The 22,193-nt window shown below is 40.6% G+C and overlaps 4 protein-coding genes across 5 annotated transcripts; 2 read left to right on the forward strand and 2 right to left on the reverse strand.

Annotated features, from left to right (window-relative positions):
- The first annotated feature begins 1,035 nt into the window (after positions 1-1,035).
- On the forward strand, positions 1,036-8,024 carry LOC126768630 (endoplasmin). The gene is made up of 12 exons (XM_050486834.1): positions 1,036-1,226; positions 1,511-1,600; positions 4,063-4,223; positions 4,367-4,621; positions 4,901-5,097; positions 5,171-5,351; positions 5,441-5,619; positions 5,686-5,869; positions 6,441-6,607; positions 6,814-6,982; positions 7,065-7,221; positions 7,307-8,024. Exons 1-12 carry the CDS (start codon positions 1,181-1,183, stop codon positions 7,873-7,875), a joined length of 2,355 nt encoding a protein of 784 aa, XP_050342791.1. The 5' UTR covers positions 1,036-1,180; the 3' UTR covers positions 7,876-8,024.
- On the reverse strand, positions 2,567-4,127 carry LOC126768748 (uncharacterized). 2 transcript variants are annotated; one of them, XM_050487035.1, is made up of 4 exons: positions 4,025-4,127; positions 3,477-3,643; positions 3,255-3,402; positions 2,567-2,741 (listed from the first exon to the last, which is right to left on the reverse strand). In XM_050487035.1, exons 2-4 carry the CDS (start codon positions 3,631-3,633, stop codon positions 2,606-2,608), a joined length of 441 nt encoding a protein of 146 aa, XP_050342992.1. In that variant the 5' UTR covers positions 3,634-3,643; positions 4,025-4,127; the 3' UTR covers positions 2,567-2,605. The 2 variants fall into 2 exon arrangements, with proteins under 2 accessions (XP_050342992.1, XP_050342991.1); XM_050487034.1 differs by lacking the exon at positions 4,025-4,127 and having other exon boundaries at positions 3,477-3,778.
- A 2,462-nt stretch (positions 8,025-10,486) lies between the features above and the next one.
- On the reverse strand, positions 10,487-13,555 carry LOC126768692 (solute carrier family 35 member E1 homolog). Its single transcript, XM_050486951.1, has 2 exons — positions 12,917-13,555; positions 10,487-12,738 (listed from the first exon to the last, which is right to left on the reverse strand). The coding sequence occupies exons 1-2, from the start codon at positions 13,230-13,232 to the stop codon at positions 12,128-12,130; spliced, it is 927 nt and encodes a 308-aa protein (XP_050342908.1). The 5' UTR covers positions 13,233-13,555; the 3' UTR covers positions 10,487-12,127.
- A 1,115-nt stretch (positions 13,556-14,670) lies between these two features.
- LOC126768660 (palmitoyltransferase ZDHHC18) lies at positions 14,671-19,405 on the forward strand. The gene is made up of 6 exons (XM_050486892.1): positions 14,671-14,940; positions 17,063-17,896; positions 17,979-18,100; positions 18,341-18,498; positions 18,573-18,674; positions 19,041-19,405. Exons 2-6 carry the CDS (start codon positions 17,141-17,143, stop codon positions 19,337-19,339), a joined length of 1,437 nt encoding a protein of 478 aa, XP_050342849.1. The 5' UTR covers positions 14,671-14,940; positions 17,063-17,140; the 3' UTR covers positions 19,340-19,405.
- The last annotated feature ends 2,788 nt before the right edge of the window (positions 19,406-22,193 follow it).

A 22,193-nucleotide genomic window follows, 5' to 3' on the forward strand; every position in this document is an offset into this window, starting at 1 on the left:
CTTCTCGACCACCGATCCAGACTAGCAGAGAGTCCACCATACGCAATGCTACAGCACGGCATACAAGTTCTCCGCTCCACACTTCAAATTCATGAATAGTCCAAGAGCTTTTTCTGTAATTCACGCGCCTCTTAGTAGTTAAGTTTTTAGGGGAAGAACCGATATCCATTTTTTTCTACAAATATACAAACAATTATGTTAATAAGCAAGTATACATTTTACTTAACTTAACAAGTTTATTTAAATTTGAAAAGAAATGATTATTATTTTTGGATAATAAACTTAAACATAGCAATAAAACTCAAATGTCAATGCCAATTTTTTATTAGTGTCAAAACCACACAGTCTATTAGTTTCTCTGTCTACGGTCTATAATCAAACTCAAAAAATGTAAGTCACTCGATAACTATAGCTACCAAAATTAAATAGTAATATTTAAATTAAAATAATGGAATATTGTTTAAGTTCCAATCGAATATGCTGCAGCATTAGTTACTTTTATTAGGTACAAAATTAAAATATATTTTGCTTACATTTTTTTATATGACACATTATAGAAATGAAATAATTTATAAAATGTTAATTGTAAAATACGTTATAATAAAATTTTAATGCAAGGATTTTTTTTTTTAATTAAACGAAATTTTAATAAATTATTATTGTTTTTTTTAAACAGACTGTTAATAATAAGAATCTGTTTCACATTTCACTTTTTATATGTAAAGAAATTACTGATGTATACATTTTTTCCTTGTTTTGTACTTTTCAAAAAGAAATTTTATTGTATGCTGATAGTTTGTATTCTTTTATATTGATAGTGTGAAAGCATAATGTTGTGTACACCATTTGACATATATATGGCATTATAAATTTTACCCAATCATATTAAGACATTTGGATTTTAACTCTTCTTATTTGTTGAATTACTGGCGTGTATAATTATTATAGGCTATTATATAGAAGTCATGGTCATATCCGCCAATCGAAATTAAGTTCGTTTGTTATCGTCTGCTTATAGCGCGTATGAAACTCGAACAATTGAACAGTTATTATAGTAAACTGCGTCTGTCATCTTATTCATTCGGAAGATCTTAAATTGAGCGGCGTGTAACGCCGGTTCTTCTGTTATAAAATCCACATTTTTTTATATAATTGATCATAAGTGTGAAATTCAATTAAAATGAGGTACTTCTTGTTGCTGGGGTTGGCCGTCCTGCTACTATCAGGTAATTTCATATATCTATCCCATGGAACAGTGAAGTGGAATGGAGTGTTGACGTAGCATTTAGAATAGAATTTTCTCGTAATTGAAACTTTTAAGTATTAAAAATCCGTTTTAGTCTGCACTGTAGCATATACGGTACCTAATGGTTTTTTTATTATAAATGAAACTAACTCATATTTCCAGCATTCTGATTCTAAAATACATGTTTCAATTTAATTTTTTGCTAATTTATTTTAGTTTGAGTTGAAATTAGATTGCACTAGTAATACATAATTATCTTAACAGGATGGTGTCAAGCGCAGGAAGGTGTTGGGAGTGTAGAAGAGGTGACAGTGGACGCCGACCTGGGCGCGTCGCGCGAGGGTTCGCGTACCGGTGAGTCTCGCCCCTAGACCTGCTAGTTACTGTTAGTTGGAAATAAATATGCACGGTAACATTTTCTATGATTCAAAATTATGAAACAAATTATTTATTAATAATAATTTGTTTAATGAACAGTGTATCAATGGGTAACCTCACTTAAGATTATCAGGATTATGAAAATGCGTATATTATCTATCGTATCGTTAGTTGTCCTTGAATTTAATAAATTGATAAATAGTCAAATTGCCTCTGAATATTGTGAAATAAAATATATTTTTTATTTCATTAGAGTTATCAATTGCCTACCTGAATAAAAATGAGAAAAGATTTTTAGGTGTTCATTCAAAACAATGTACAATAACTGTACTACAGCCTGGTTTAATAATGTTAAGACAAAAAAACAAATACTTCTATATATAATGATTTGCTATAAAATCAGTCTGTTAAGGAGATTAATGAAGCTCATATTTTTTTCATTTTTACCTATTAATCTACTGTCTTAATGTTTTTAATTTAAGCATGGATGGATGTTTTAATAACATTTTGTTTTGTGTTTCGAATTGTAAAAAAAAAATGTAGGTGGAAAACATGATATCTATTAAAATGATTTATTTTGGATGTATATCGTATTAAAAATATTGCACTCATTATTAGCTAACTAAAATGAAAGTTTACAATTAGGCAGTTATTTATTTTCCATATAATGTCTAGGTGGTTGTTGACAGGTTTTGGAAATTCTTATAAGGTATAATGGAGTCTAATTTAAACATAAAGTCTATTATGCCTAAGAGTGGTATATTAGGAAAACATCTCTCTGCACTTCATAAGCACACTTCCTATACAAACACGAAAAAAAATGTTCATTGTTATGTTTAATTTAGTGAACAAACTATTTAATATCTTAAAAAATATTAATGTAACGAAATAAATTATAACATCCATTTTCCATAAGAGCTTTATTAAGTGTTTAGATGATTGCTAAAATTAAAAATGATTACAACCAAAATTGAAAGAAAGCTATTGGCTTCGTCGCTTAATTCCGTCGTCTGTGGCGAGTACTCGCAGGCGCTCTTTGAGCCACGCCGAGTCTTGTATGTGGTGGCGCAGGCGGCGGTCGGTCTGCGGGCGCGCCCACTGCCACCACCAGCCGTACCTAAGTTAAACGGGTAGCATTGTGAGAGACATTAATAGTTTAAATATGTCGCACAGGAATCGATGAGAGACGAGGGATCACTAGTGGGATCACAATACTATATTTTAATATCATGGACCAGACCATGGAAGCCATGCATCTTGAATACTCTTCTGTTCGCATGTATGCTGCTGATATCCTCCTTAACCGCTGGACCGTTTGTTAAAATTATTTGTGTTTGTAGATGGAGCCCTGGATGGTTTAGATTATATTCAGTAGGTGGCGCTGCGATCGGGTTCCACGTTTTTTTTAACATAAAAATGTTCTTATTTCACCTTTACGAGGTTGGGACAATTAATTATATTGAACTATTTTGCAGTTCTTTATTTATGCAATCAGACGATTTTTGGCACTTAAAAGCTACAATTGCACAAGTCGTAGAATAATCGATTTAATTAGTTTGCGAAGCCTTCTCAGGCTTTCTAGTGTTGCTGCTAGTCATGATTTAATTAGGATTATTGTATAACCACTGACTCGTGCGAAGTGGTGACGGGCTCGCAGTACATGTCGCGCGGGCCGCGCCCGAACATGTCGCGCACGCGGGCCAGCGCGCGCTCCGCCCGGCGCTCGTCCACCTCCCCCTCCCCCTCGCGCCGGTAGAACTTGGCCCTCACCACCGCGGCTGTCGAACAGCACGAGAACTTAGATCGTATACTTGCCGCTGGTCTCGCACGCACCGCCGCCTAGTCGCCTTACGTAGTCCCAGCGGCTTCACTGCGGACACGTCGGAGCGCCCGAGCTCGCGCTGGAACGCGAACCGCAGCTTGAACGATTTCGAATGTAAGGGGGCGGTCGAGCCCGGGTGGGTCGCGGCCCTCTCCTCGTCACCGCGCTCGCTGTACTCCGTTGTCATGACCGTCGGCCTAATGTAATACAATACCGCGTGTAAACCGTAACTTACGCCGAGTGCACCCGACGACGGTCAGGTGTCATGATATTTCGTTTAATCGATGTCGGTGCCGAATCGATCATGGCAACGAGGCAATCTTACCACGGCAGTATCGACGCCTCCCACTGTGACTATATCCACTAATCGTTGAAGACATAAGTTGTATTAAGTAATTGATAGCTTTTTAGAATTTTCAGTTGGTTACTTATTCAAGTATTAATAGGCCATTCATCTATTACTCTTAAAATTATAAAACATGAGAGCGGACGGCACGGCATGCGAGCGGATGTGTATGGTGACATAAAATGTTCATTGATGAGACAAAAACAAAAAGTTTAAAAAGGCGTCTTAACACCTTCATCCACTTATGACTTCAATTATAACAAACAACAGACGCGGAGGCGCTGCTGCGCGAGGAGGAAGCCATCTCGCCTGACGGGCTGAGTGTAGCGCAGATGCGCGAGATGCGCGACCGTGCACAGAATTTCACTTTCAAGACTGAAGTCAACCGTATGATGAAACTCATCATCAACTCGCTGTATAGGAATAAGGAGGTGAGGCTATTTATATTTTCTATTTAAATATATTTTTTGTCTAAGTTCTTTGATAGAAAACTTGAATGTCTACGCTGATATATATATATATATATATATATTAGTTAAAATTATTCGGTACTGATATCTCCGAATTATTCCAGATATTTTTAAGAGAGTTGATCTCGAACGGATCCGACGCTCTGGACAAGATCCGTCTGCTGTCGTTGACGGACCGCGACGTACTGGCCGCCAACCCCGACCTGAGCATCCGCATCAAGGCCGAGCCAGACAAGCGCCTGCTGCACATCATCGACTCCGGCGTGGGCATGACCAGTCAGGACCTCGTGAACAACCTCGGCACCATCGCCAAGTCCGGCACTGCTGACTTCCTATCCAAGATGCAGGACGTCGAGAAGGTACGTCGGAAGAGTCTAATCTCATGTCTTTGAATATTTTAGTGTCATTATTTTGTTTGAACAAAGGTACGTAAGAGACATTACTCACAAGAAATATTACTTACTATAAATTATTCTTACCCAGTTAAATTTGAAAGAATGCGGCCATTATTGAATAAAAAGTAATATTAGTTGTTGTTGCCTGCCACACTGTTTTCGTAGACTTTTCTGCAATAGCTATTAATCTATTTTGTCGACGAATAGAAGCCGGTTCCTATTACTTACAAACAACTGCCGCAGGGAGGCGCGCAGGAGATGAACGACATGATCGGGCAGTTCGGCGTCGGCTTCTACTCCGCCTTCCTGGTGGCCGAACGCGTGACCGTCGTCTCCAAGCACAACGACGACCAGCAGCACGTGTGGGAGTCCGACGCCAACGCCTTCAGTGTGGCCGCCGACCCCCGCGGAGACACTCTGAAGCGCGGCACGCACATCACGTACGTATTTCGTGCAACATCATCTTGACACCCACCCCGACACACCCGCACTAATGCCGGGCTCGGTCCGCAGGCTGCACTTGAAGGAGGAGGCGGCAGATTTCCTGCAACCTGACACCATTCGTAACCTCGTAAAGAAGTACTCGCAGTTCATCAACTTCCCCATCTACCTGTGGGCCTCGCGCACCGAGACTGTGGAGGAGGCGGAGCCAGAGGAGGTCACGCCCGACGCGGACGCGGATGAGGACGTTCAGGTAGATACTGTGATATAATAAATTTTTGAACGATAAAAAATGATCCTTCTCCATGTCGCTTAAAAACGAAATGACTCATCCGCGTGCAGGTCGACGACGCCGCCGAGGAGAAGAGCGAGCCCAAAAAGACCGAAAAAACTGTCTGGGACTGGGAGCTGATGAACGACAACAAGCCCATCTGGACGCGCAAGCCCAGTGAGGTTGGCGACGACGAGTACACGCAGTTCTACAAGAGCCTCACCAAGGACACGGCCGCGCCTCTCGCCCGGTGAGTGCGCGTGCGTGCGTGCGGGTGCGCGTGCGTGCGTGCAGACAGTGACCGAGCGTGTTGCAGGGCGCACTTCGTGGCGGAGGGCGAGGTGACGTTCCGCGCGCTGCTCTTCGTGCCGCGCGCGCAGCCCGCCGACTCCTTCAACCGCTACGGCTCCAAGACCGACCACATCAAGCTGTACGTGCGTCGCGTCTTCATCACGGACGAGTTCAACGACCTCATGCCCAACTACCTCGCCTTCATACAGGTAACAAGCTTGTTAAAGCTGTTTAAAGGCAGTTAATTCGAGGAGCTTAAACATAATTAATAAGGATTGAGCGACTGGGAATTCTGAAGAGTAGAGAGAGGTTATAAGAAGTTTATGAACAAAGTGTATGTACTTTGTTGGACTTTTCCCTTTTATTTATAGTTTGAATTACTCAAATCCAAACTATCAACATGTGTTCTGTTGCCAAGTCATTATAAATAAGAAAATAAATAATTAAAATAAAATCTTATCAGTGTTGGATTTGTTAAAGGAGTTAAATTTACATAATCTTGTAATTTAATATTTAATTAATTTAGCGTGTTTCATACACAAATTAAACAATATCTAAATCGGCTAGTTCTTTGCATTCTAATAACTACTTGTTTCAGTACTGTCATCTGTTTCAAAAATTTTTGAAAATTGCATTTTGATTCAAGTAGCATAAATTAAGCATATTTAAAATATTTTTTAAAAGCCTGGGAGGAGTCACAAAATAGTAAAAATATAATGTTTATCTATACTTATATATTGAATAAGGTTTTTGATTTAATTTAATTTTTACCCGTGACAGGGAATCGTGGACTCGGACGATCTTCCGCTAAACGTGAGTCGTGAAACGCTGCAGCAACATAAGCTCATTAAGATTATAAAGAAGAAGTTGGTGCGCAAGGCGCTCGACATGCTTAAGAAGATCCCCGACGACGAGTACGAACACTTCTGGAAGGAGTACTCCACCAAGTGAGAAGTGTTTGTTAAAGTTAATACATTGTAACATTGGACTTTACAAGTAAAATAGCAATTAATCTTCACGTAAGTTATGTCACCTCATTAAGTTCGCGTAATTAAAATCATTTGACTGTCGCACACTATTTTGATGCCGGTGACAAAGCAATTTCGATTTATAAACTACTGACACCGCTCTTATGTGACTGTATTGTCTGCAGTGTGAAACTCGGTGTGATTGAAGACCCGTCCAACCGCTCGCGACTCGCCAAGTTGTTGCGCTTCCACTCGTCTCGCAGCGACTCCATGACCTTCCTCGCGGACTACGTCGCGCGCATGAAGCCCGGGCAGAACCACATCTACTACATCGCCGGCTCCAGCCGCGCCGAGGTGCGTACGAGTCGCGTGCAGCCGTCAGACGATCTCGGTTGTCATTATTTTGTACTTTTTAAATATGTATCGGTACTTGCAGGTGGAGAAATCGCCATTCGCCGAGCGCCTCGTGCGTTCCGGTCACGAAGTCCTCTACCTCACGGAGGCCGTCGACGAGTACTGCCTGTCGTCGCTGCCGGAGTACGAGGGCAAGAAGTTCCAGAACATCGCCAAGGAGATATTCGACTTAAACGAGAGTAAGTTACTATTCTCGCTCTAATTCGATCGAAACTCGGCGAACTCTTTCTCTTAACTAAACTCTAATCGGTGGGCACTTCGCAGACGAGCAGCAGAAGGAGCGTACAGAGGCCTACCGCAAGGAGCTGGAGCCGCTGACGCGCTGGTTGGGTGACAAGCTGAGCGCCTGGATCACGCGCGCAGAGGTGTCGCGGCGTCTGGCGCGCTCGCCCGCCGCGCTGGCCGCCACGGCCTTCGGCTGGACCGGCAACATGGAGCGCCTGGCGCTGTCCAACGCGCACCAGAAGGCGGACGACGCGCAGCGCCGCCACCACCTCTCGCAGAAGAAGATGCTGGAGATCAACCCGCGCCACCCCGTCGTGCGCGAGCTGCTGCGCCGCGTGCGCGACGACCCCGACGACCCGCAGGCGCTGGAAGCGGCGCGCACGCTGTACCGCACGGCCGCCATGCGCTCCGGGTTCATGCTGCAGGAGGGGCAGGCTATGGAGTTCGCAGAGTCCGTCGAGGGCATGCTGCAGCGCTCGCTGGGCCTGCCGCCCGACGCGCGCGTGGACGACGAGCCCGAGGACGAGGTCGCGCCGGACGAGGCCGCGCCCGAGGACGAGGTCGACGCCGAGGAGGCCGACGAGGCCGAGCCGCACGAGGAGCTGTAAGCCTCTAGCGGCCCGTTCGTGTGAAGCGTGAACGTGCGAGTGTTCGAGAAGCGCGACAAACTGTTAAGACTGCGTTTTTTTTTACAATTTAATGTAAATGAGTTTGTATGCCTTGAATGAAAACCTGTAAATAAATTATGTTTTATTTATATTATCTTTTATTTACTCAAATTGCTAGAAAAAAATACAATAGGGTAAATAAAGACAATAGGGTAATTTACTTGATACGAAAAAAAATCTAAAAATACATATATTATTGAAAAATCTGAACTATTAACTGATTACCATAATGGCTTTGTAATTTGTATTTTTTAATTTTCGTAACCAAAGCAACATTTATTTATACAGCCAACTGCGGTCAGTACCACTGATCAATATGGCGTCCACTGCGTCCAGATTTTTCACACACGGCCATCTGATCCTAAACTAAGCAGAGCTCGTACTATGGAAACCAGACAACTGATATACTAAATATACTAATTTTATTTGTAAATACATACTTATATAGATTTTTTCAGACTCAGGACAAACAGACATGTTGTCTGTCTTTCCTGGGTGAGAATCGAACCCACAAACTTCGGCGTGAAAGGCAAGTATCTACCAACCACGTCAACCGACCCGTCAATAAAATAAAAACCTTTATGAAAAGAGCCTACTCATTCCTCTAGGGTATTGCAGATATCCATTGGTGGTGGTAGACACTTTTCATCAGTTCGGCCTCCTGCTCGTTTTCCCCTTCTTACATAAGAAAAAAAGACGTAGTTTTGCACAAATATATTAAAAAAAAAACATTTATAAATATACATATAATAGACATTGGCATTGTAAGAAATGTCAACCATCGCTTATACAGCCAATGCGCCACTTACCTTGGGAACTAAGATTTTATGTCCCTTGTGTTTGTAATTACACTGGCTCACTCACCCTTCAAACCGGAACACAACAATAACAAGTACTGCTGTTTTGCGGTAGAATATCTGATGAGTGGGTGGTACCTACCCAGACGAGTTTGCACAAAGCTCTACCACCAAAGAAAAAAACTTAAAACCTCTCTCTCTTTCCTTCAAACGAGGCGTGAAGAGGCATCTTGCGGGCCGGCAAGGCGGTGACGGCTAGTACAGAACATTCTTCCCGACTGTACTGGCCGTCGTCGCGTTTGGACTCTACTACCACTTACCATCAGGTGGAGTAGAGTCATTTGCCATCCCGGACATATAAAAAAAAAAAAAGCTACAACTTCCTCTTCCTAAATACTTATCAATGCTTGTCATTTCTGGTGAAAATGTGAATGATACGAGACAAATGTATGCAGATTCAAACCAATTGCAATCATTCCGCATATATAGTATCCCACGGACTCGGGTTCCAGGTACGGCTTTAATTTTGAGAACATACCAGAGGTTACTCGACTATGGATAGTTTCAAAGTCAAAATTGTTTTTTTTAAATAACAGTTAGTAATCGACTTTCCACAAATTGTAAAAAGTTGCAGTTTTAAAAACGCCTAGTATTTTGTATTTTAGGATTGGTCAAATTCATCAAAAAGTTTAAGGTCACTTGCGCGAAGACCGGCATACTTTATTAAAAACTTAGTTTATTGATCATAATAGGCTACCTTTACGACATTTCAGACAAATTTTAATACAGTATGATTAAATATTTAGTTGACTATTAAATTAAACAGTCAAAATTGGTTAAAAATAATTTTTTTATGCAAAAATCATAACTTTTAAATAACAATCATATTGACGGACTTTTCTGACACGTCGGAAAAGACCGTTTAATGCAAAAAAAATCTATAAATAAGACAGTTTACATGTTGCACAGATAATCTATGTGCGTATTTAAACATTTGTTCGAAATGTTCCGTCAAATTTTTAAAAAATCGTTCCTGGCGGCTTTTACCTCAAAATGAAGCGTTTGTCGGATTAGTCCGGCACAATCGCCATTCAGAGGTAAAAAACACTTTCATTAATCAAAAATTAAAAAGTTTATTTACGAGATCAGCTTTAATTATTTCTTAAATAATTAACACAACAATAAATAATCAAACAAATAAAAAAAAAAAAAAACAAAAAATAGACAACCAATGGAAATTTAGTTTTATTCATAATAGTATTAATTTAACAGTAATCAAACAAAAATAAAAATGTCATTTATTTCAAGTAAGCCACATGGCCTTATTTCGACAATTTAAATAAATTGAATACCTAATGGTGATAATACCTGATGGTATTTAGTTAGCTAAAGTCAAATAAGCACTCATTGTACAATAGGGTTTAGCCATCAGTTAATAATAAAAACCTTGCTTAGTTGGAAACGGTTTACGATATCTGGATACTGCGAAGATCGGCATATACTGGTCTTTGCCTATAACAACTAGTTGGACTTAACCACTAATGTACGTAGAAACTATAATTGTATCATTAGAAATAATTTCTTAAAATATGAGTTTTATTCAACTTTGAGATAATTATTAGATAATGAAATTGTTTTATAAAATTTTAAACTAATGTACTAACCTGCACAGATCCGAATAACATCACACAAAAACACACAGCATACTTTTTTTTAACAATGTGGTATCGTCTTGATGGAAATTTAACTGACAAACTAAATTTCAAATGAAGTTTTTCCTCTCTGTGTTTTAACTAACGCCCTGGGCTTCAATTTATAGATATTAGAACAGTAAACCGTTTTCGTACATCGTGCTGCTATTTTTTTTTTATACAATATGAAGGCGGACAAGCATATGGGCCACCTGATGGTAAGTGGTCACCCAACCCTCTTAGACATTTACATTGTAAGAAATGTCAACCATCGCTTACATAGCCAATGCGCCACCAACCTTGGGAACTAAGATTTAATGTCCCTTGTGCCTGTATTTGTATTGTATTTGTAGCTATGTAGGTAGCTATTAAGAATTAGTTGTATTCCTTACTGTACGGCCTTACCCGCCCGACGGTCTTCCCCAAATTGACCTTATGTCATTTTTTATATGCAGGCTTTTGAAAAAACAAAGATATTTAATAAATACTACCGGATCTCGTCTATATACCACTTCTTATATAATACTCCATAATTTTTATTAACTTCATCCCAATATCTTTCAAAAATATGACATTGTTAACTCGGTGACAATTAATACGTAAATAATATATACTTAGTTCAATAAAAGAAGACAAGATTAATAATAACAATAACAGTATTGTCATTAATTATGTGTTATACTTTCTAATGTACAAAGAAATGATATACATCATTTATAGACTTTCGTCTGCATTCATTTATTTTAAAATGTAAGAACGGAAATACATGCAGCCTGGGGAGGGGGAGGCACTGCCCACCAATGAAAGCCGGTGTTCTGATCAAACAAAACAATATACTGCTACGAAATTCAAAATATCACTTCATTTGACTCCAGTTTCACACAAATAAGCGAAACTTTTTACCAATATTCAATGCAAACACTAGAAATATACTTTGCCTCATTCTGAAAAATGAATAAATATTTACAAACATCTACATAATCTCGCCTTTGATATGTATTAATTAACTAAAGATCTTTTAATAAATACTATAAATATATATACTATATATATACATTCACCTCAGGGCATTTTTTTGCTTTTGTGACAGCTACCAGACTTAACTGACATTTTTCTCATATTAAGTAGCTAAATATTTGACAATCTTTACACTTTCTATAACAACAACACTTCTTTCATGTTAACTAAATTTCTGTACATGTAGTTCAACCACGATGGCGCGCCCAACTCTTTTTTCCAACTGCTATGGTGAAGTGAGCCGCTTACATTAGCTGTTATAGTGGGGCGTGTCTCGCATTCTTGGATTGAACTGACTACATTTTTTTTATAGTTTTATTAAGAATGGCATATGTTTTTAGCAACACTGTACAAAATGATTAATGCTTACGACAAGTAAAAGTAGCAAGGATTTTATGGATAAAAGACTGGCTCCTAAAATTATTTTTTCTAAATAAAATAATACTATAGGATCAAAGTTGAAATGAGTAGCTGTACTAAAATAAATGCCATTAGAGACTAGCCGACCAAATCGTTAATTAAATGTAAAAATATGGTAACAAATTTCATACTCCTAAGTATTTGTCTTACATTACACTACACTTTGTCTATGAAATTTTATTACTATCAACTTGAGCTAGCGAGGGTCCGTCGTAGTGCTCGATGCGACGGAGATCACCGAGTCAGTCCGAGGAGCACCAGCGGCGGTCACACGGGCAGCAGCGGGCGCGGCGCGCGCAGCTTGGCGCGGTTGTAGGCCAGCACGCCCAGCAGCGCCAGCGCCATGCCCGCCAGGTTGAGCGGCGGAGCGGGGTTGCGCAGCAGCAGCAGCGACGCCGCCACCACCGCCGCGCGTTTGGCGGCCGACGCCACCGCGTACGCCAGCGGCGATACGCGCCACAGCACGCTGAATGCGGCCACGGCCTGCAGCCACGCCAGCGCGCCGTCCAGCACTAGGAGCGAGCCCGCGTACGCCCAGCCTCGCGCCGGCGCCGCCTCGCCCAGCGCCAATGCCTCCAGCCCCAGCCACGCCGGCACCAGGAGCACCAGCGCCATGGCGCTCAGTGTCTGCAGCAGACGCAGATGGTGTACCCCCGTGTCGCGCATGACACGCTTGGAGTACAGATGCTGCAGACTGAGCAGCGCGGCAGCGGCGAGGGCGGCTCCGAGACCAAGCGCATCGAAGTGCATCTCGGTGGCGGACGCGACGGCCACGCCGGCCGCGATCAGTACCAGAGCGCCCTGCACACCAGCCGACTGCCGTTCACCGAACAGCACCCACGCCAGACCGGCCGTCCACAGAGGTGTGGTGGCTTTGACTGTTGGTTTAATTCTATAATTACTATGAGTATTATCAATTAAAATATTATTACACTGAGTAAGATGTTTGGTTTTTTTTCATATGTTCATGTGAGTTCATGGGGTTTTCGACATTTCAATGTTTTCTTTCCTAGTTCCTACTTTATTAATAAAACAAAAAATTATTGATGTGCCTACCTGTGTGTGCATATGAAATTGGCACCTTCCATATGGAGATTTGTGAGAACATAGTTGTAAAAAATTTAGCGAATGCTAGTGGTACAAGTACACGCAAATAATATTGCTTTGGAAACGAGGGTGCTCGGCGGACATTACATAAAGCAAAAGCTGGTGCGCTGTAAAGTACTGTGGACAGAAGTTGCACCATCGTGACTGACATAGGAAACGGTAACTCTGTTAGAACCAGCTTTCCCACCACGTTACTTGCAGAACTTAACGCGTACCACGTCACGCACAGTGCGCCAATTGTAACTGCTTCGCGTCTAGAACCCATCTTATAATGCGATCCTGCTTATTTATGTCGTATTCTTTTTAGTACTCTTCCTCTTAGCAACTCCATAGTCGCTTTACTTCCGAAATCAACAAATCCATTTATTGTATATTTATTAATTTAACAAAGTTTCGGTCAAATTTCTAGTTGCATGTCAAAAAGTTTCCAATATAACATAAAGTTTAAACTATAATCTGCTAGCATTATGAACACTGAATTCCTGTTAAATAAATCAAATGCAAAATACGTAACAAGTTACACTAGTTACAGCACCGAGTATGTATTAGGTATTCACCGTTTCTTCAGTCCCTCTACTCACATTTCAGTATCATACTGACGTTTGACAATTGACACATCATACTTCTGACCTGAGACGTCTGACGTCTGTCGTCTGACGTTTCAAGGTTATTTTGTTATAACAGATTATATTAGAGTACAATATAAGGCATTTACATATAATAGCTTATACGTATTGACGGCAACAAAGTTTTATAAGATTTGATTTTTTATTAAATTGAAATTTTAGCTTCATTTTTGTTAAAATTATTGACGTTTTATTGAAGGAAAAAGTTAAATATAACGACATAGCTAATTATAAAAGTGGTATCATCCCTTTTTAGGGTTCCGTACATCTAAAGGAAACTTATGAGATCACTTCGACTCGCACTTGCTCGGTTTTTTTAATTTTATAGAATAGGTAGGCGGTCGTACGAGCATATGGGCCACCTGAAGGTAAGTGGTTACCAACGCCCATAGACAATGGCGTTGTAAGAAATGTTAACCATCGCTTACATCACCAATGCGCCATCAACCTTGGGAACTAAGATGTTTTGTCCCTTGTGCCTGTAATTACACTGGCTCACTCACCCTTCAAACCGGAACACAACAATATCAAGTACTGCTGTTTTGCGGTAGAACATCTGATGAGTGGGTGGTACCTACCCAGACGAGCTTACACAAAGGTCTACCGCCAGTAAATTATTTATTGTGTTAGGCAATTGTGTGAAATGTTTCACTGTTAACGAGAAATCTTGAAACATTGCAACAAACGCAAAATGCGCTTGAAAAGTTTAAATGCAAGAAAAAAAAAACTGCAGAAAAAAAGCACTGTTGCAGTACTCAGATCAGCTTCAATTTAAATAAAAAATGATTAATCTGATAAAATATTTTAATAACATTTTTTAAACAAAAAATCTCATAATCACATCACAATTCAAAAATAAAACACGCGTAGCGGTAACAATCGAAGCAAGGTTCTTACACTGTAAAAAGTTATGTTTAGTAGATCTAGGTGGCTAAATGGTTTTTTTATTTCTAGTATTTTCCTAAATAGATAAAACATTAATTATCACCGACTTTTAGTCGTGTGCAACGCACTTAACTTATGTCCGACATAATTCTAATTCAGTTGATAAAATATAAAATTGCCTGTGGTTCGAAATGATGTCAATTGAGTCTATTGTCAAATATAGCAGAGAAAGTTTTTTTGTAACTTTTTAATATTTGTAACAATATTTTTATTTAACTTAGAATTCTAAATAAGATTAAATACCTTAAATAATAAAACGTTCTTAAAAATAAAATAAATTGTTTCTTGTTTATTTTAATAATAGAAGTAAACGAAAGTTTGTGCAAATATTTTTATTGTAGAAGTTTACTACATGGAACTTAATACAAAACTTTTTATCGGCTGAATTGAAGTTACTTTTGGGTATGTATGTATTTAGTATGTATCATTGTGAGTCAGTTGAGTATCAGGAGGGCCAGCGCACTGCGCCCGCGCCTATTCTTCCTGGTTGATTTTGGCCCAATTATGTTGTGTGACATCTTAAGCTCTTACATCTAAAATAATTTTAGCAGCATAACAGCACAAACCTTACTAATACATGGTTAACGACAGATCACATTGCTGGCTGTTATCTTAACTATAAGATAATACTGTCAATGATAGAAAAAAGAGATAATAATAGGTACTTCAGTTTTATAAATTTGTCAATTTAAAACTCATAAATTTATTTATGTGAAATAAAACCAATATAGTTAATGTAACATAACTATCTATTAACTGTATGGTTGAATATCTAGTCTTATACTATTCATTCATAATTTTATATATTTCATTAAATAATGATTAAGATCTCAGTATGTTTGATAATGATGTGGCAAATTATATAGATTAATAAAAAAATTAAATAAAACAAAATGGCTATGTGTTTTATGTTGTTTTTAAAACTGAAATAATTTTTAATTATAAAAAGTAACATATAGGTTGAAAACTACAAAAATCTATACTGGATTCAATTTGATTTTAAATTAAAATATGAACTGCTTATGTGTATAAATAACTAAAAATGTTTATACATTACAGGAGTTAAATTAAAACATGGTTTAATAGAAACTCGCCAAGTAATTTATATTTTGTGTAGTTGTTAGTTAGTATTTAAATTATGTGTAGTTAGTCGCCTAAAGAGTACAATAGTGTAATTTAAGGATTCAGCTTAACTTAGCTGTAAAATTACAGGTCTCATGAATACATGCAAAAGTAGGTACAGTTAATTTTTTATTTTAAGTTTGTACTGTTTAATTTTGAACATTTAAAGACTGAAATAAGTTCACAACATTTTTACAGAAGATATATAGATTAGTTTTAAAACATTGTATGCAAGAATTTTGGATGTATGCCTTGCTTGAAGTGTTCAACTATCAATCTAATGATGATTAAATTACAGTTTGTTTGTTTGTTGAGCACCTTTGGTGCTTTAATAGGAGGATGTTTAGAAAATGTATAACACATTTCCTAACAATGTTTTCCTTCACTGATTGATGAGAATGATATGAATTATAAACTCAAATTCTGCACAAGAAGTTTCAAGCCTATTAAGATTCACGCATTCTATCCATAAGGCCATTTCAGATCATTATGAGTATGAGGATAAAAATCAAAAACTCATGCATTAAAGGAACAAGAGGCAAGGATAATGCATGTACAATGGATCCCTAACACATAATAAGAAAAACCTCATACAAAAAAAAATATCAAAGTTTAATTAAGCTACGAAACTGACAAATACTTTTCCTCTTGTAAGTTTGATAAAATATGCCCAATATCAGCAATAATATTTAATCAAATCAATTGAATACATGTTGTATTATACTGGATTAATATATATTATTTAAATAATTAGACAGTGGAAATGTGGAGAAGTAAAGACCTAAATAAAAATATATAAAAGGGTAGAATAAGCAAACAACTAGATGAGAAAAATCAGTAGAACAAGCAGGTTTCCAAATGGTTCATTCCACTATAGACAATATCTATATGATCAAGCAAATCATTAAAAAAATACAACAAATGTAGCAAAAGTTTATATTTCTGAGCCAAGATGGCTCAGCTGATAGAGCACATCAGCCTTAATCACAGAATTCGAATTCACTTGTATTATGTATGTACATGTATGTATAGGAGGACACTCAAATATTTCTAACATTGACTGACCAGCTGTAGCTACGAAACTTGGTCCTTCACCCAAATACGAAAAGGCCGCTACAGGATTGTTAACGCAGGACATTGAGCTTATTAAAATGTTTGCATTATATAAAATCACTATTTTTTATTTGTACAAAGAAATATAGTTTGGTTATTTCTATAGAGAACACACAATTAAAACAAAAAAAGATTTATTTTAAAATGCCTACGCCGCCGAATAGTAATTAGTTCAGAATTATCATAATGTATATATATAACAAGTAAATAAAATATGTATTTCTGTAGTCTGGAGTGTCGACGTCAAATTCAAGATTTTAGTTTAATTTCGATCGTCACACTTACACAGGCGGTATCCGAGAACCGCACGCTCGAGTGGCGCGGGCCGGCAGCACGGCGCGAGGGCAGCGGGCGCGGTGATGCGGCGATGGCGTCGCGGCGCGTGACGCGCAAGTGGGAGGTGTTCGCGGGACGCAACCGCTTCTGGTGCGACGGCCGGCTCATGACGGCGCCGCACCCCGGCGTGTTCGCGCTCACGCTGGCGCTCATCTGCGGCACGTGCGCGCTGCACTTCGCCTTCGACTGCCCGTTCCTGGCGGCGCGCGTGTCGGCCGCGGTGCCGGCGGCGGGCGCGGCGCTGTGCGCGAGCACGCTGGCGGCGCTGCTGCGCACGGCGCTGTCGGACCCCGGCATCATCCCGCGGGCGGCGCCGGCCGAGGCGGCGGCGCTGGGCGCGCTGGAGGCGGCGGACGCGGGCGCCGCGGGCCGGCCGCCGCCGCGCGCGCGCGAGGTGCTGGTGCGCGGCCGCCCCGTCAAGCTCAAGTACTGCTTCACGTGCAAGATGTTCCGGCCGCCGCGCGCCTCCCACTGCTCGCTCTGCGACAACTGCGTCGACCGCTTCGACCACCACTGCCCGTGGGTGGGCAACTGCGTGGGCAAGCGCAACTACCGCTACTTCTACGCGTTCGTGGTGTCGCTGTCGTTCCTGGCCGTGTTCGTGTTCGCGTGCGCGGTGGCGCACCTGGCGCTGCTGGCGCGCGGCGCGGGGCTGGCGGGCGCGCTGCGGGCGAGCCCCGCGTCGGCCGTGGTGGCGGCCGTGTGCTTCCTGTCCGTGTGGTCGGTGCTCGGCCTGGCCGGCTTCCACACCTACCTCGCCTCCACCGACCAGACCACCAACGAGGACGTGAGACCCTGCCTTGCATTTATTATGTCGATGGCTTGTTGTCTGTCATGTGCCAGTCGTGTATAGATCGTGATCGTTGCAGATCAAGGGCTCGTTCTCGACGCGTCGCGGCGTGTCGAACCCCAACCCGTACTCGCGCGGGCACGCGTGCGCCAACTGCTGGCACGTGCTCTGCGGGCCGCTGGCGCCCAGCCTCATCGACCGGTGCGTGTCTCGTGACTCTCTAGGTCGGATCGGTGCCCATGACGCCATCCTTGTTGACCGAACTGAAGTCAGTCCCCGGTTGCTGCGTGTAAAGTTCTTACCAACAAAGTAATGTTCTTTTATTTCTCATGGTTTATTGCATTCATGACTATCTTCTTCGGGCCGTCTCACTTAGCTCGCTATAGCCTGTATTATACGTGACGCTTCCGACGGTGTCAGTAAATGTAACGACTCGTGCAGACGCGGCGTGGTGTCGACGGACGCGCGGGACGATTTGCCGCCACGTTTCGCGCAGGTGCTGTGCGTGCCCCCCGCCGGGCCCCCCGCCGGGCCTCCCGCCGGGCCCCCTGCAGTGGCGCTCGTGAGCGCGCCCTCGCCCGCCGCGCCGCGACGCGACGGTAAGTGGTCGTGCGCTATGGTAGTCGGTGTACGAGTCGTGCGACTTGGTGAGTGTACTGTGCGCTGTGTGCAGGTGTGCTGGGCGGCAGCTACACCAACCTGTTCGAGGGCGGAGAGGCGGCGCGCCACGCGTATATGAACCACAGCCTCGACCTGGATCCCGTGCCGCTGCAGGGTGAGTCCTGTTTTTTTTTTATAGCGTGCGGCTACGTTTGTGTGTATACTCTTATATGCCAGAAGTTTTATCAATCGCATCAAAAGTAGTTAAAATAAAATGGACGTCAATAAATGTGTCCGACAATTATTTTCTGTTCATCTTAAACATTCAACTGGAATAAATGGAAATCGATAAAAAAGAAAATATAAAACGAAACTAAAGCAATCAAGTATACATATATTATATATATGTAAAACTTCAGTCGAACAATCCTGCCTCCTGTTCCTATCGCTACACAAATATTTAATTTGTATGTTTAGTAGATCATAATCCAAATAATTCGGCGATGGGACGTGATCCGTTCTCGGCCTGTTCTCTCTACAGAGGTGTGCATAGCGGGCGGCGGGGGCGGCGCGGGCGGCGCGGGCGGCGCGGGCGGCGGGGGCGGCGCGGTGGCGGGCGGCGGCGCGCTGAGCGCGTCGCGCCTGCGCCTGCTGCACGACACCACGATGATCGACGCCGCGCTCGACCTCGACGAGCCCGACCCGCCGCCGGCGCCCGCGCACCACGCGCACCACGCGCACCACGCGCACCCCGCGCACCACGCGCACCAGCCCCACCACGCGCACCAGCCCCACCACGCGCTGCACGGCCACCCGCCGGCACTCGCACTCGCGCTCTGACAGCGGCGGGCTTGCTCGCCTTGTACATAATTACTTCTACGATACCCCAATAAACGACCCCGCCAATTTACTACATTTCATTTAATTTCCTCACGTCCTCGGTAGACGACTCACGATCGGTGGAAATACTGTAATTTTTCTAAAACGAACGTTATTACATTTGATTTTCATTTTTACTTACTTTGAATTTCCATATGTTGAGCGATGAACTATTTTACAAAAAAATTAAAAACTTTTTTTTAAGTCCATAATACATATATTAAATGAAAGCGAGATTTTTTTTTGTATATGTAATGTGAATTTAAGTCATAAAATAAATATAATCATTTTTAAATACAAAGATCGAAACTAATCACAGCCGATAAATAATTTGAATTGAATTTGAATTAATCATAGCCGACTGAGTCTTTATTTTGAAAAAATCATAATTATCCTTGAGACAGTTTAGTTTACGCAGCTCCTAAAAGTGACTATCAGGAATCAATACGTAAAGTAGTATGTATAATTTTTTATTGAAAGTTTAGTTTGGTAAACAAATCTTAAATAAAAAACATTGTTTTTCACAAGTCACAAATAAATAATTCATGTTTTCGAAAATTGTACAATTATCTTTCGTGATGCTGTTTTTACCCATAGCGATGACGCGTAAGTGATTTCTGTAAACATTACAAAAACGCAGATTGCCTACAGTATTGATATATTTTTTTTACATTCATTACATTATTATTTTTGAGAAAATCTCTAAGACTAGCTTTCAAGAAAAAAGGAAAAACAAATCCAAGATAAAAAAACATAAATCAATATTAAGATCAACATTCATTAGTTTTAAATTGTTTACCAATATTTATCATTAATAATATCCTCCGGACCGATTTCGGCCACGGCGGCCAAACTCAAGAGAAATTAGCCAACTACGCAGGAGTTATAAATTATAGTGCACAAGTGTGTGCGACAACACAGGTGCACTCTCCATACTTTATTCCCTAACTCTCATAACCCGATGGGACGACAATCTGACAAGACCGGAAAGAGCTCAGGCGCAGGACCAACGGCTTCACGTGCTATCCGAGACACGAGAGTGTACACACTTCCAAGTCCGGGCTTATATTGAGAATTTTCGAAAGAAAAACCCAATAACTTTTTATTATCCCAAACTGGGATTTGAACCAAGGACCCCGGGGTTTGCGGCCTTATATCTTGCTACTAGACCAACGAGGCAGTCAGTCAGTCATTTGTCATTACAAGACTTGAGACAGCTTACTGTAACAACAGTAAGCTAGAAATCTGTATCTTTAAATTAGGGGGTATGTTAACAACCTTAGGACTTTCTTGTATTTAGCTTGTTTGAAAAGTTAAGCAGTGAGGTTCTTCGTAAGTACCTGAACGTTACTTCTTTTAGGGGACGCTACAATTATTCTGATTGGTTTCAATCATGCTTGTTGTGAATTGGAACTGTTTACACATCTACAGGGTTACAGGGTAATATGTCACGATCCTTTTAAAGGGTTATAGTTCAGGACAATAGCTATCAAATGACCCCCAAAATGCTTATGCAAAAGTGTATCGTTTTCGAGTTATTAATTTTTTTATATTTTTTTTATTTAAAGGATGTTTAAGATTCTAAAATTCAATAAAAAAAAATCAACGTATTTTCCCTATTTTTTTTTGTATTTCTTGCTAGGGTACATCCTAGTTAATAATAACCAGTTATAAAACAAAAACAATCTTCAAGCATTTTTAAATTACAGATCCAAAACTGTACAACTTTTCGATTTTTAATTTTGATTCTTTAAGCTACTCGCAATTTTTTTGTAAAAATCACTATGGCTCTTATCGTGCGGATCATTTTAAAAACATCTGCGTTACCTTAGCTATCCATCGGTACATAAAAAGTACAGTAACAATCATAAACTCAGGAGAAAATTAGATAACAAAGAGACCAGGTAGGAAATTCTAAGAAATGCTATTGTTAAGAAATTAAATCTGGATCAAAGACAAAAGGACCTCAATCCAAAGTAGTTAAAGATTATTTTTAATAGGGGTAATAGGTAAAAAAGGAGAGATAAACCAGAGCTGTTTGTGGAATACTATTATCAATTCCTTTGAATTTACCGTCATTTTTTCTAATTTCCTTTTATCTCATTTCTTTTAGGAATAAGAGTAATAAAACCTTGTCGGGGTACATAATACTCACTGTACTTGCACTGCTCGTATAGTGTGGACGCGCTTTAGTGAATATTGATCTCTTAAATTTTTGAAAAAAACCGCTTCGTTTACTGGACTCTGTTTCTTACAACTTCGTGACTCGGCTAGCTAAAAGGAATTTGTGACTATTATGGCTGCAGAACAAAATTCTTCTCGTCGTCCGTACTCTAATGAGGAATACGCTGACATCTTATTTTGCTATGGATATTGTAACGGTGACGCCGCAGCTGCTCGTCCGGAAATCGACGATTATACTCACGACGAGCAGCTGCGGCGTCACCGTTACAATATCCATAGCAAAATAAGATGTCAGCGTATTCCTCATTAGAGTACGGACGACGAGAAGAATTTTGTTCTGCAGCCATAATAGTCCTTTTTACGAGCCAAGTTATCATAAACACAAATCACAAATTCCTTTTAGCTAGCCGAGTCACGAAGTTGTAAGAAACAGAGTCCAGTAAACGAAGCGGTTTTTTTCAAAAATTTAAGAGATCAATATTCACTAAAGCGCGTCCACACTATACGAGCAGTGCAAGTACAGTGAGTATTATGTACCCCGACAAGGTTTTATTACTCTTATTCCTAAAAGAAATGAGATAAAAGGAAATTAGAAAAAATGACGGTAAATTCAAAGGAATTGATAATAGTA

The sequence above is a fragment of the Nymphalis io genome, chromosome 5 (genome assembly GCF_905147045.1).
Source record: "Nymphalis io chromosome 5, ilAglIoxx1.1, whole genome shotgun sequence".
In the NCBI taxonomy this organism is placed as follows: domain Eukaryota; kingdom Metazoa; phylum Arthropoda; class Insecta; order Lepidoptera; family Nymphalidae; genus Nymphalis; species Nymphalis io.

Bases quoted from the DNA above. Each gene is read 5' to 3' on its own strand.
- LOC126768630 (XM_050486834.1), top strand. From the start codon at position 1,181: ATGAGGTACTTCTTGTTGCTGGGGTTGGCCGTCCTGCTACTATCAG. The intron at 1,227-1,510 runs GTAATTTCATAT...TTATCTTAACAG, and splicing joins GGCCGTCCTGCTACTATCAG to GATGGTGTCAAGCGCAGGAA. The intron at 4,622-4,900 runs GTACGTCGGAAG...CAACTGCCGCAG, and splicing joins AGATGCAGGACGTCGAGAAG to GGAGGCGCGCAGGAGATGAA.
- LOC126768748 (XM_050487035.1), bottom strand. From the start codon at position 3,633: ATGACAACGGAGTACAGCGAGCGCGGTGACGAGGAGAGGGCCGCGACC. The intron at 3,403-3,476 runs GTAAGGCGACTA...GCTGTTCGACAG, and splicing joins AGTGAAGCCGCTGGGACTAC to CCGCGGTGGTGAGGGCCAAG. The intron at 2,742-3,254 runs GTCAGTGGTTAT...CGTTTAACTTAG, and splicing joins CCCGTCACCACTTCGCACGA to GTACGGCTGGTGGTGGCAGT.
- LOC126768692 (XM_050486951.1), bottom strand. From the start codon at position 13,232: ATGGGTTCTAGACGCGAAGCAGTTACAATTGGCGCACTGTGCGTGACG. The intron at 12,739-12,916 runs GTAGGCACATCA...TTAAACCAACAG, and splicing joins AATTTCATATGCACACACAG to TCAAAGCCACCACACCTCTG.
- LOC126768660 (XM_050486892.1), top strand. From the start codon at position 17,141: ATGGCGTCGCGGCGCGTGACGCGCAAGTGGGAGGTGTTCGCGGGACGC. The intron at 18,101-18,340 runs GTGCGTGTCTCG...CGACTCGTGCAG, and splicing joins GCGCCCAGCCTCATCGACCG to ACGCGGCGTGGTGTCGACGG. The intron at 18,675-19,040 runs GTGAGTCCTGTT...TTCTCTCTACAG, and splicing joins GGATCCCGTGCCGCTGCAGG to AGGTGTGCATAGCGGGCGGC.